The 14,476-nt window shown below is 41.7% G+C and overlaps 1 protein-coding gene across 5 annotated transcripts in view; it reads left to right on the forward strand.

Annotated features, from left to right (window-relative positions):
- ASAP1 (ArfGAP with SH3 domain, ankyrin repeat and PH domain 1) overlaps positions 1-14,476 on the forward strand; it is a 155,135-nt gene that overhangs the window by 49,369 nt on the left and 91,290 nt on the right. For 3 of the 5 annotated variants that reach the window (XM_072330297.1, XM_072330301.1, XM_072330299.1), the window contains exon 3: positions 1,260-1,389. In XM_072330297.1, coding sequence (XP_072186398.1) covers positions 1,260-1,389 — 130 coding nt within the window. The other 2 variants (XM_072330300.1, XM_072330302.1) reach the window with 2 other exon arrangements.

Consider the following 14,476-nt stretch of genomic DNA (forward strand, 5'->3'; position numbering starts at 1 on the left):
ATTGGTATATTGAAGTATTTCTGAGAGTTTTGTTAGAATGACACGTACAGGGTGCAGACGTACAGGAGTAGGTGCTGACACACACAGAGCACTGAGCTGGACACGTCCATATCACATTGCTCATTTTCAGCTGTTCAGATGTCAAGAGTCACAAAATTCCAGGCTTTTGTGGAGAGAATCCCTAAGACAAAGAGATGGAAAACCCGTAGTAAGGTTCGGTAAATCAGGCCGAACTGGCAGATGACCATAATGACTTGAGCCCCCCGAGACCCAGCCTTCTCTAAAAAGGCACATATGGATCCCAACGATCAGGGGACTGCGAGGGCTTGCGAGTGCCAGAAGGCTGCAAAACCCCACAGCCTGGGGCGTCGGATGTCACCCGCCGCGACGACAGCTATTTGCTTACTGACACTTATCTAACCACCGCTGTTTACTTCTTCGATATTTCTTTCTTTATAGTTGGAAACCCACCCCATGTCCGCTTCCACCAAAGTGCCCCCCCACCCCCTTTTATTTTTGTTGTTTTCTATTCTTTTTGGTAACGTCGATGTTGATCGCAGTTCTAATTCCAATGCATGGCTGCTTCTCACCGCCGTGCCCGCTGTAATTCTCCAGCAGGCCGCGCCCCGCAGCCCCGTTCCCGCTCAGCACCCCCCGCGGGACAGGGGAGGGGGCGCGAGGCCGGGGAGGGGGCGGCACCGCCGGGGAGCGAGGAGAGGGAGAGGCGGCGGCGGCGCATGCGCACGGCACTTCCTCGTTGGCCCACGTAACAGCTGCGGGCGGGCGCCGGGCAGCGCGTGTCACTCCGCGGTGACTGTCAGCGGCGGCGGCGCAGCCCCCGCCAGCCCCGGCCTCCCCCGGCCCCTTCCCCTCCTATCCCCGCGGCCGGGGGGCGCAGCCGGAGCCCGCCCAAGTGCGTGCTGAACTCGGTGGGGTCGGGGACGGCTGGAGGGGATACGGCGGCGGCGGGTGGGGGCTCCTCCCCGCTTTCCCTCCCTCCCTCCGCGAAGCTCGCGGCGGGGCCGGGCTGGGCTGCTCGGAGGCAGCTACGTCCCCGCAGCCGTCGGGGGCCGAGGGAGCGCTCCCCAGCGGCGGGGCGAGGGGCGGCCGCGCCCCCTCCACCTCCCGCCCCGGCGCTCGGATGCTGCGGGGTTGCGCTGAGCTGCGCTGCCTGCTAACGTCTGCCCTCTGCTTCTTCTTTTTTTTTCCCCCCCTCAAACCGCTCGGTTTCCTCCGCTCTGGGCTCTTCCCCGGGCCAGGATCATGCCGGACCAGATCACCGTCTCGGAGTTCATCGCCGAGACCACGGAGGATTACAACTCGCCCACCACCTCCAGCTTCACCACTCGGCTGCAGAACTGCAGGAACACGGTCACGCTGCTGGAAGAGGTACGGTCGGCCCTGTTCGTTCCATTTTCTTTACGTTAGCTTTGAGAAGGAGCATCTGGGAGCCCGGAGCTGTAAGCATTGGCATGCGTGTAATTTGTGGTGTTTTAATTGTGGGACTTTAAGCGTGTTGGAGAAAGCTCTCTTGCCCTGAAGGTTGGTGCCTGGAGCTGGGACCGACATTGCGTTTCTGTGTGATTTTGGTGGTTGTCGTTATGGGAAAAACTGTGGATGTTGAGGTTAGGGAGGGAGGATGGAGGCTGTTTTGTGTCTGGGAACAGTAGCAGAGGTTTCCCCACTCGTTTTGATCAGGGCAGCGCTGAGTTCTGGCTGTGGGAAGCTGCTGGGGAACTTTGCTTTTGAATTGAGGTGAGGACAGAGGGGATGGGTTTGCACTGAGGAAAATAGCATCCAAATAGAATAGGTGTTGGAAGGAGAGCAAAGTAATGCATAACATTGCAAAAATAATGCACTGGAGGTACTCATGTTGTCTCATTGTCTCAACCTTGAAGCCTTGGTGCTGTGTTTTTCTTAGTGCTCGTTGTTACCGTCACTTAAACGTTCATCCTGTTTCGCATCAAGAAACAAACGTGTGAATATGGATCAAGTAACAGAGCTGGATTCTGTAGGGTACCACTCATTGCGTCCTACCTGAGGTTTCAGTGTGATTTCTTATGGATGAGATCAGCAGTTATATGGAAATGCCTTCCCAAAGGCTTTTTTTTTTTTTTAAAAAAAAAAAAAAAAGAAAGTATGGCTCATTTCTTATACCCTGCACTTGGTTGAAGGTGCATCATGACAGTTAAAGACAGGTTTTTTTTTTGCTGTCACAGATAACAATTTGTTATAGACTTGGATTATGCTTTTGGTTTCACGAGTATCTGTCGGTACTTGAAAAGCCAATGCTTACGTCAGAGATGGATTTCAGAGATTCTTCTTAGTTTTGCTGAACTGTTGGTATGAGCAAAGCATTTGGTATGCAAGCCATGGCCTTCTAATGGATTGGAGTAAGGCAAATCTGGTTTCATTGAGCTAACAGGACTTTACATTGACTTAATAGAGAAGATATCCGTGCTCAAAATATTTGCAACACTGTGTTTTTTATTCTTTTTTAATGAAAGCTGATGAGGCAGTGAAATGATTGTGAGATTACATTTAAAATTAGGTACTTTAATTATGGAACTTCGAATAACTTCTGCAGCTCTTCCATAATGCTAGCTGCCTTGTTTGTTTGTTTTTTTCCTCTGTTATTATGCTATGGCTGCTTGTAGATTCATAAGGAATCAAACCTGTTTTGGTTTGTGTTTGGCAGTATTGCTGCCCCCTGGTCTCAGCTGTGTGCAGTAGGTGCAGCCACTGCATGTTTATTAGGAGAAATGACAGCATTCATAGAGTTAAATAACAGAATGCGTTGTCCCATCTCTGGTGATTTCCAGGGTAAGGATGCAGCTTTTGTGACTTGGGATGTATGCTCAGAGTGCCCTTCCAAATAAAACCAAATCAGGGTGGCTTCATTCTAGTACAGTTTTTTTTCTGCACCATTTTTGTAGATTGTGCATGTTTTCAATGTTTAATATGCAACTTGACAGTAATAAATTCAAGTGACAGAAAATAATGTGCTCTTCTGGTGCTTGTATCGCTGTTTATTGAAATTCTTTTCTGTATCCTTTCTGCGTGCTCCACTTAACGTGTTTGTCACTTACATTGATTCTGGACTTGTTTGGCTTCTTTATATCTGTCAATATAAGAAAACTTTGCTTAATGGGAAACGATATAGATACTCTGCAAAAGATCTGCAGCTCTCCCAGTTTGATCTTCATTAATTTGCATGAAGAAATGCAAATAGAACGTGTCGAGAGTTGTGCTCCCTCAGTCTTTGCGTCCTTATTGTAGCTGTGCCTTTCATGCACAGCTCTCCTGCTCCAACGTTTAAGCTCTCTTGGTTTCTGTACATCTGCTTACCCAAGGCTGTGATTCATATGAAGCAGTGGATGGAAATTGAATGGTTGAAGTGGCTGTTATGTGGTTCTTATTGCAGCTGCTATTATCCCTGCATCGTGGATGACTGAAGAGCTCTTGAAGCAGCTCCTGAGCTTCAATTCTGACCCCTTTGTATTAATGAAAACGGGATGATCCCATCCTTGCAGGTTTTTGATTTTTACGCTAATGTTGCCATGTGGGTTGGAGTCTCAGTGGGCTCTGCAGACGGTGTCAAACTGTGCTGTTAGGGTTCTGCGGCCCAAACTATCTTAGCTTGTTGTTTTACAGTGAGCTTAGCTGAAAACAAGCTGTGCCTACCTCAGTGACTGTGAGGTGGTTTGTGGATGAACTAAATGTTTTCTGTATTATAAAGTAAATCTGTTTTCTGAGCAGAAGCAGTAGGGAAATGAAACAAGTGATCGGAAGTTACATCTATTTCTTTGCTTCTCAGTCTGATGCAATTCCTGCTCAGGGTAGTGGTTAGATCGGAGTTGCCTTTTCATACAGAATATGGCAAGAAAGAAATAGTGATGTGTGTATGTGTCTGTATCTAGTTCCACGAACACTTTACAGAACTGTGAATTTACTGTTCCTTAATCACAATTAAAAAGCTTAATGAAATAATAAAATAGATTATGAAATTACTTGCTGTTTTTTTTTTTTTCTTTCCACTTTATTTTCTTCATATAAAAGTGCAGTTTATTCAGCTGAATGGATTAATGTGAATCCTCTCTCAGTCATGACTCCTCAGATATGATTATTTTGAGAGAAGATTTTGGATGCAAATCGATGCGATTGGATTCGGCTAACATATCAGTGCAAGTATTTTTTACTGATCAAGATGACTTCACCCTTGTAAGTTGTTGATGGAAGGCCCAACAAAATGCAAAAGCACAGCTCAAAAAATCAGAAGCTCGGGAAAGACTTGGTGAAAGGACTCGTGTGACTTGTTTTTGAATAGTAAAATGAAACTTTATTTGAGTCTGTAACGTTATCAGAAGACAGAAGAAGTTATATCCCAGTAGGCAGCAGTTTGTTGACTAGAAAGGTTTGTTCACACTATTTAAGCATGTTAAAATGCTCATGTACTGAAGAGACAGTTCTCCATGATTTTTGTCATCTAGCTGTGCCAAAACAACAAAAAGGCCTGTGTCTGGGCGTGGGAGCCTACCTCTTGAGTGGTTACCAAAGAACTGCAAGGAGTATTTTAATCACAACTTCTTTTTTTTTTTTTTTCGAGTGTGTTATCTAATGACTATCAGTAAGCACAGATTCTTAAGTTCATGTTTTCTAAACTCAAGATAATAAGTTTTTGTTTTTGGTTTTTTTTTTGTTTTTGTTTTTTTTCAAACTCCAGGGGGAGGAAACAAAACCATGTATTGTGGTCTAGTTCAGGAGAATTTGTAAGCTGTACTCCTTTCTGTGTTGTTTCCTGTGGTATTACAATCATGCAGTGAAGATATTCTTTAACTTCCTATTTCTAGGTAAAACTGGGGGAAGTTATGCTAATGCCATTCACACAAAGAGGTGATTACTGCCTGTGGAGATGGGGCATTGATATAGGGTTTCAACAAATTGTTTATGGAGGTGGTGTAGACATATCGCTGATACAGTATCTTAAAAAGAAAGCTGAGGATGCCTCTTAAGAAACATGCTTTTGTAGTTACAGTATCTCCCTGACCTGTTATTTAAATAGATTTTTGGAGAGTTGGTTTTAATCCCTGAATTGACGCTACTAGTGGGAACTAGTTTGAATTTCTAGATAATGATAATTTCTGTTCAGAGAATATGCATTGTGCATGTGGGATCTCCACAAGACGCGTTTGTTTACCACTCTGTCGTGTCCTTTCAGCTGGAGATGGGATATCTTTGCTCTGAAGGAACAGATAACTCAGTTATCACAACCAGGCAGTTGTAAGGCAGATGCTTGGTAGGACTGTCTTGAAATGGAGGTTAAGCTTAAATTCCCTTTTAGGCATCCTGGCTTGATAAGAAGTGGCAGTACCTGGATTGTTTGGAAGCTGATGATCAAGAGATAGCCACAGTTGTTTCTGATGCCCATTTTACTGTTAAGCTGCTGTACTACTTGAGCATTTTCAGTTATTAATGTTATTTATTTTACTCTTCGTTGAGAAGTTGCAAACTCAAAACTTGCTTCCTGACAATTAGATCTTGTCAAATACTTTTAATTAAACATTTACTGATGAGTGGGGTAGTAGATACAACTGTAGATATATTAAAAATAAGAATAAAAATCCTGCAGTGGCTGTTGTTCATTTTGTTATTCACTGTGCTGATCTGCCAGAGTTGAAAGGTCCGTTGGTGGTAGACTAGTCCTGTAGCAGATATACACGTGTTGCATCCATGAGATAACTGCATTGGCTGAGCAGGAACCAAACACTCAATTCTGTTGTTTGCAATGCAGGTTTGGTAGAATCTGACATAACTTAAAGGGAGAAGATATTTTTCAAGTGTTCTTCTTGGTCAAGTCATGGATGATTCTGTAAGATTAGAGTTGGGAAGTGTTTGTGTATAGGGTTGTTGTTTCTTTTTTGTTTTCAGTGTAGCAACCATTTTTTCCCTTAGTTCCTGTAGTGAGATTTGCTTATTCTACTGCATGGAAGGGCTGTATGGACAAGGGTAAGGCAACAAGGTTTTTTCCTGCTTATGACTTTGTTGGAACTTGTGTAGGAATAGTCAGCACTAAAACTGCCATACGGTTGGTTCATCTACAGTGATTTCATGTGTGTTTCTGTCATAAGATCCTTTTCAAGTGAAAAGGTATTCTATCAAGGGAGGCAGAAGAAACCATGCAAGAGAACAGGAGCACTTTGTTTCTAAATCAGCTTTCTGTTTTAGTTGGCAGTATGCTCGAGATTTAGTTCAATGGCCTGTGCTGTGAAAACTCATGCGATCTGTTTAGTGTGTTTGGAGTGAAATAATTTTTTCTTTGATTTCTTTCTCTTCATTTCCATTGAAGTATCATTTGCATGTAATTGTAACGAGTAAATCGTAGTTGGTTTTCTGATTTATTTATTTATTTTCACAAAACTAGTAAAAGGAGATGGAATCTGGGAGACTCCAGCAGCACTAGACCCAAAGCCAGCTTTTCCTAACACCTTGGCCTGTTACATATGGCAGTTAGGAAGTCTTGCACTGCAGAGAGCTTCTTAGTTAAGGGCTGATCCTTATGTAACCGATCACAAGCAACCTTCAGTTTTCTAACTAGCATGCTTTTGGTAGCAAGCATCCCGAAAGAAACAGACAAGAAGTTTCTTTGCCTAATAATGAAGGTTAGGATTATTACTGCCATTCTGACATTGAATGGCAAATCATACCAAAGAAGAAAAAATACTAACATAAGCCACAGTGATAGGTTATGAGGGATAGCTTATGGGGTTTGACTCCTGATCACACTACTGAAAATGTGAAGAAAGAGAATTGACAGCAGTATTGTATATTTATAATAGCATGTTTCACAGAAGTATTTTTGTAAACACTCTTGTATTTACACAGTCGTAGAGTATCTGAAGTTGGAAGGGAACCACAAGGATCATGGACTCCAACTCTTGGCTCCGCATGGACCACCCAAACCTGATGTCCGAGAGAACTGTCCAAGTACAACTTGAACTGCAATAGGCTGGGGCTGTGACCACTGCACTGGGGAATCCGTTCCATGTCCCTCTAGTGAAGAAACTTTCTCTGACCCCCACCCTCCCTTCCCCTGATGCAGCTCCATGCCTTTCCCTCAGGCCCTGTTGCTGTCACACAGAGCAGAGCTCAGTGCTGCCTCTCCGCTCCCTGTGAGGAGCTGCAGCCGCCATCAGGCTTCCCCTCAGCTCCTCTGCTCCGGACTGAGCAATCCATGGGCCTTTGCTGCTCCTCATATGTCTTGTCCATCAGATGCTTCCCCATATTTGTAGCCCTCCTTTAGACAGTCTCTAATTCTGGCACTGCAAGGCACGCACAGCACTTGGCATCTCTTGTCCCGTGGTGGTGTTTGGCATCAATCTGCCTTAAACATTGTACAGTTCTTTTTCATGTGGCATGAAATCAGTTTTACCTTTCATTCAGCAGTAGTTGAAATGATTGTAATGAGCAAGCAACCTCCTTTTGCAGATTTGTGACTGATGTGAGTTAAAAACAGGAAAATACTCTTCATATCTCTCTAAATCTTGGTCATGGCACATTATTTTGCTTTGCCTTCTGACAATTTGTATTCATTTTAGCTACGCTTCTGTAAGTATTTATATCTTTGTGGTAGCTCATTGGTTTTAAAGATTTTTTTTTTAATTATTATTATTATTATTTTATTTATTTATTTTTTTTAACCCTCAGTGGGAATCTTCATGTTTACTCATCAGTTAGGAAACTGTGAAAGTGTTCTGTGGTGCCCTCTGCTCCGCTTGCCATTTGGATAAATCCTGATAGAGTGTGTAGCACATAGTCATGGGACTTAGGCTTTAGAGATCATCAAGGGAGAGACTCTTAACATTGTATGACTTAAAGTTAGTTATAGTGTGTAAGAAGATATACATGTGGAAGTCAGTGGAAATGTATTCTGTTACTGGTGTGTGAGAAAGAAGACTCCTCATGTAACCACAGAGACTTCATTTCCTGCAGGAATACAGCTAAAGACACTGCTCAAGAATGAAGCAAGCAGTTTTAACTCTATTTCTGAAGTGACAGTATTGATCTTCACTGTATATGTTGGTTTTTGAATACCTGCGGGCTAATGCTGAGGTTTTGTATAAGCAATATGGCAGCATTTCTGAAGAGGGCAATGGGGTATAATTGTGTTGAGTGAGAAACTTCTTCTTTAAGGCTTCTGTGAAAAACCCTGTTGGAACCACATGGCCCCACACAGTCACTCAGCCTCAGTGAAAGGACAGTCCTGAAGCTGTGTTGTTCCTATGGTTAAGCCAGATGTTGTATGTTGGTGGTTTTTTGCTGTTTGTTTTTAATCATCACCTCTATTTTTACCTTACTTATTTTTACCTTTTTTTATCCTCCTTTTTGCATTTGCATTGTTTTTTTTGTTTTTGTTTTTTGTTTGGTTTCTTTTTTTTTTTTTTTTTTTTTTTTTTTTTGCATTGTGTGCCCATTTGCATTGTGTGCCCTTGTAGCCAAAAAGGCCAATGGCATACTGGGGTGCATTAAAAAGAGCGTAGCCAGCAGGTCGAGGGAGGTGATCCTCCCCCTCTACTCTGCCCTGGTGAGGCCTCATCTGGAATACTGTGTCCAGTTCTGGGCTCCCCAGTACAAAAAAGACAGGGATCTCTTGGAAAGAGTCCAGCGGAGGGCCACAAAGATGGTGAAGGGCCTGGAGCATCTCCCCTATGAGGAGAGACTTAGGGAACTGGGTCCGTTTAGCCTTGAGAAAAGAAGGCTGAGAGGGGACTTGATACAGGTTTATAAATACCTGAAGTGTGGGAGCCATAGTGGCGAGGCTGGTCTGTTTTCAGTAGTGCGTGGGGACAGGACTAGGGGTAATGGGCTGAAACTTCAGCATAGGAAGTTCCGCACGAATGTGTGCAATAACTTGTTTACGGTGAGGGTGACGGAGCACTGGAACAGGCTGCCCAGGGAGGTGGTGGAGTCTCCTTCTCTGGAGATATTCAAGACCCGCCTGGACGCCTACCTGTGCAACGTGTTGTAGGGAGCCTGCTTTGGCAGGGGGGTTGGACTCGATGATCTCTAGAGGTCCCTTCCAACCCCTATAATTCTGTGATTCTGTGATTTGCTGTTGAGAGAAATACAGTAGTCTTTTTTGTGCAGAAATCATTAATGACTTAGTAGGGCAATGGAGTCTATACCTTATTAACCTAGAAATGTTTCCACAATATAAGCATAGGGTATACTTTTGTTTTTTTCCTTGTGTAAGAACTAAAAGCCCAGTTATTGTTGTATGTTTTTAATCATATGTCTGATGATCAGTTTTATGGAGATGCTGGGGATGTTTAAAACTCAACTTGATGATTAAAGCTGTTGTCCTTACAGTGGGGCTGCATCACTGAATCTTTCTAAAGGTACACAGGCATAGTAAATTAGTTATTTATTTCCTTTAAAGCATTTTTGTGTTTATCAGCTAGAAGTTTGCACTGGGCTTATTCCTGGTCAAAAAAGAAAAAAGCACATCTAAGCCCAATGAAACTAATGGCAGCAAGGATGATAACTTCCTCCTTCAGTGAGAAAATTATTCTCCTTTTTAAATAGAGGAAATGAGTTATTATGGGATCTTATTTCTACAAAGTTGTTTATGAAAAATGTTGTGAAATTTGGGGGTTTGTATGTTATATTTTAAAATTAATTTGTTTACTGAGTTTTTGGCACAGGCTTCCCCCCTCCCCAAACATACACCTAAATAATCAGCTTGCATATCTGGGAAGCCAACTGCTTTATCCTTCAGTGTGGTGATTATTACAGCTTAATTGTCTCTGCTGGTTTATCTTGGCTTGCACAAGGAGAATGATGTGAACTTTATATTCTAGAGCATCCATATTGAAATTAGTACTCTGTTTTAGTTTGTTTCTCAGGTAGAATGTCTTTGATTTTGGGGGTTCACAAAGTATCAACTTGGAACTCAGGAGAGGAAAATACTTGAAGTGTTTCTGTTAGGAAACTTAGTATTTTCCATAGTATTTCAGAGAAGTTTCACACATGTGGAAGGGTAAGAGAGAATAAAATGTAGCCAGTTGCTTGCCAGGATAGTTGTGAGCTTGTTAGGAAACCACCAGGATTTAACCTGTTTGGATTTGATTCTTAAAACTTCATCTCTTGAAAGAAGACTGAAACTCTTTAATATATTACATGTGACTCATTTAACTCTTTTCTTATTCTCCACATAGACATGCTGACATTCTATACATCATTTAACTACCAATTCTAATTCAGAACTTAACAGTTATTATGTTGAGCATATTACTGGCTGTTCTAGTATTTAAACCTCAGTCTGTACACTTTTGATGTAGCTGACAACTGTTTGGTTTTAGTTAACATTCAGATTGTCTTGACTAGAATGAGACTGTGGTGTTCTGCTGGTTGAAGAAACTTGGATTCCTAAGATGCTTTGCCTCTTAGTTAATTAAGGATATTTTTTGGTCAAGCAATATCCGTATTTTTACCCACCTTTTGGAAAAGTGATACTTTTGTTCTACTTAATTTGGATAGCATAGCTTTTTTATTTTTTGTAGAGGTCTTATCCGTTGTTTCTTAGTCATGAAATGGTATGTAGTACTGCACAGGGACAAGCAGTGTTCCTAATGCTGAGTGAACACTGAAAGTAGTTGAGCTGCTGTGTTGTCTCGTGTCAGAGAAGGTAAAACGGCTGTTAGAAAAGTGGAAATGGTGAGGTTAACACAAACTCTGATGTTTCTGTTCAGTTGTGACAGTGTGCCTGCTTATGACCTTCAAAACCAATTTGTTAATTGTCACTGTGGTGATCCAGCTTATGAAGCTGTTGAATTTTAATAAAGTCGAATGAGGCTGGGAATTCAAAGTCCCTTGACTTGTTGAACAAACTGTTTTGAACTGGGGTTGTTATCTGGGAACTCAAGAAAGGCACTCTAGAAAGTATAACAGAATGTGCAAGTTTGTGCTGCTCTGTTAAGAGTGCTTGGGACTATGGTTGTCCCCATGTTCTTAATGTAGCACACAGTGCTGCTGTTAAGTGGTTTTTGAAACAAGCAGAAATGGGGTGACTTCTAATTAAGAGTCTTTAAGGAGGCAGTTTAAGTGTAAGATATACCAACATGCAAACTTTCTTATCATGTTTTTATTTCTTCCCTTGCTAAGTGTCAGAATTATGGGGCAATACTAAAACCTTTAAGAGGGATGATGCTGTGCAAGTGGAATATCTTAAGAGGTTGGATTAGACAACAGACTTATCTTTGAAGAATGTTTATGCTACCTCTTAGTCACAAAGATGGGACCCAGTAACTAAATCTTAACTGAAGGTGCCTAGTTAGTGAGACATTAGCTCACATGATCTTAAGAGTTCTTCCAACTTTAAAGAGAAAGTTGAATTAAGTTGTCTTCAATGTTTTGATAAAGTAGTTTGTTTTTACTGTAGAACTGGTCTCGAATACTGCATCTTCCCAACCTTGTAAGCAGTGCTTTGATTTCTCTTATAAATAGTTCTTGTTATAAGGCTTTCCAAAAATAAAGTGCCTGTGATTTGTTTCGGGTTTTTTTTTGTGTGTGTGTATTGTAATTTTTGCAGCAGGTTCCCTGTCTTTCTAGGGAAGACTGTTGTATTTTATTCCCATTTTGAAGGGATGAAAGAAGCCTACAGAGGCTCTTTGATGTGGAAAAACTATTCATATTTAGTGTTAAGATATCAGTGCTCTCTGAACAGACTTCTTTGGGGAATAAAAGATGTATATTGGACTTCAGTAGCTGTGGTGACTTCAGCATACAAGATAAATAGCATCTCCAAGGGGGGTCACCTGCAGAACCCTGTGTACCAGAACACTGCTCACTAGTGCAGCAGTAGGGAAGATGCTGCTAATGCTCTTAAAACTTATATTTTTAAAAAATGTCTCTAATCCTTTGGTGCATGTGGTAGGTTCTGGTTAAAGTATCTAATGGTGTTGGTGGATTCTGCAAAACCCAGTCTGTTTGCTGAGCTCATTTGTAGTTCAGTACAGCTTCCTGTTTTTCTCATCTCATTTAATTGGGCAACAAGTTCCAGCAAAGCAGCTTCCTTCAAATTGAATCAGTGGATATTGTGCATATTCTAAATAAGGAAGCAGCTACTGTCTTCTTGACTCTTGCAACATTTGTTGACATTGTTCTGTCTCTTTATTCTTGCGGAAGGCCAAACCTAGGTACAGATACTATTCTCCTTTGTGCATTGCCTTCCAACTTCATTGGATGTATTTTCACTCTCTGTTGCTGACTTCTGGCAGGAAAAAAGGACAGCTCCTTATTGTTGCTGTCGCTTATTCCTTCACTGAGTGCAGATGTGTGCTCTGCTGGAATAGCCTAAGATAACCAGAAAATAAAATGGACATGCAGAAGTGTTTGTTAAAATTATCTTGTTTGTTTTGCAGTGAGCATTGCGTACTGGGGTTATTTTTTGTAGTGTGGCAGAAATGTTTTTTTGTACATTTCTCTGAAACACTTGCTGTTCTTCAAGGCAGAGGAACATACAGAGGGAAATGGGAAGAGTAAATGCAGAGAATCTGGTCAGAGTGCAGAGCACAGTCTTGCCTCAGTTTATAGTGCAAACTGATTCGGGGATTAGTATGTAGTCATTGATTTTATGACTCAGGCTGTAAGGATGCACTACTAAATGGAGGAATCACTCTCTGCTGGTAGTTGTATTGTTCTGAAGACAGTCATAGTTGGATGGATGCCTCCTCCCTGATAGAAAAATTTTGCCCAGTGTAAACATCCAGACTGGACCTTTGTTTATATGCCAACATTAAAGCAGGAGGTTATGATTTATGACTTAACAGGGCATTCTGAGTGTCTTCTGTCAACTGTCCTGTGATCTGTATTAGAGTAAGAAAACCTTAAGGTTTTAGAAGTAAATGGAGATATGGAGAATGCATTTGGTGCAAGAGATGTGATATCTGTTTGTGATTCCTGAGCTTTGGAGTTCAAAAGTGTCATCTAGTTCAGGGCATGAAGGACTTTCCAGTCAGCATGAACATGCACTGAGCTAGCAACCTGTTGAGTAACTCCACCATGTGGAGAGTTCCTAGTGCTTCTGTTGGAGTAATTCACAAAGGAAGTTACAGCTTGATGATCATTGAGAATTTTTATAATCATGATTAGATCACCCTAAAACCAGTTTTAGATAAACTAAGCTATTAAGCATTAGGGGGAATCTTAAGCTATTGTGAGACTTTTTAGTGTTGTTTGCTTTCTGGCCTTGAAACCTGTATATGAAGGTATTGTGGAAGAATAAATGAATATTTCTTGATTTAAATCAATCAAATTCTAGACAACTTGGTTTGGATAGCAAACTTGCCTAAGATGTTAGAAAATGCACATAAACAATGTGTTTTCCAAGTGATCAGTGTTTGTCTTTTCTTATGTCAGAGAATTCCCTTTGAGACTGAGTGGTCTACTTGAATGGGCAGAATACTGAGGCAGAGGCCTGAAGGCAGGTGAATGTATTCATTGAATGCATAAAATCATATTAAATGCCTGTTTACAGGACACTTAAATTTAGCGGAAGCTTTTAACTCTAATTTGTTGACTTACTGTTTTTGACAGGAGTGCAGGCAATTCCAGCTGTACAAGAGGCACACACAACTGCAAGAGGAAGCTTAACATTTGTTTTCTGAGCTGGTTTTGACTGAAAACTGTGACCTTCTAACTGGAAGGAAGGAGATGGCAAGCCTAAATGTGTACCTTCACAGTAGATGGAAAATGCTTAAAAACAAAACAAAACCCACAAGCCTGTTCATTCATTTACCACCCAGCCTATATATTCAACATGGGCCAGTGCTAGGTTTAAATAGAGGTGCATGGTCTCTTAGTGACTGTGTATGTGCGTTACATGGTAATGAGTACCACGTGAATGAAGCCTGCATGCAGGCTTCTGTGTTTTTTAACCTTATTGTTCATTTCTATTGTGTGAGTATAAAAAACATGCGTGCATCACTACAGAACTGCTCTCTGAATGGAGCTGCTGTTTTTCTGTTTCTCGCCTGTGAAGCAAGACAAATGTAGCACATAGAGGAACAGTGCTTTTTCTTGGGTGGTGTAAATGTTCTGTTTGAGTCAAGCTGATATGTAAAGACTAAGCATTGCTGGAGGCATTTCACTTCCCTCCTGGAACTGAAGAACAGTCTATCAGTTTGGGGTGGTGCTATGATTCATTGGGTGTGGACTCAGATGGACTTCAGTAATCAGTGGTTTTATTTGTGTTGGGTTTCAATGCTGTGGATTCACCTTCTCATTCATTTTGAGCCTTCGTAGGTAACTTCCAGTTGATTTTGAAGCCCAGTTCTGTTACTAAACACAAATGTGGACAAATGGATATTTTGGGTGTTTTAGATGGCTCTTAGAGTCTGATTTGGATGTACTGTTCTGCCACATCAGGTCTGCAGCCTTTGGAGCATTTCTTTCTTTTTTATAATAGAGTTGACAAAGT

Source organism: Excalfactoria chinensis, chromosome 2 (assembly GCF_039878825.1).
Source record: "Excalfactoria chinensis isolate bCotChi1 chromosome 2, bCotChi1.hap2, whole genome shotgun sequence".
Classification (NCBI taxonomy): Eukaryota; Metazoa; Chordata; class Aves; order Galliformes; family Phasianidae; genus Excalfactoria; species Excalfactoria chinensis.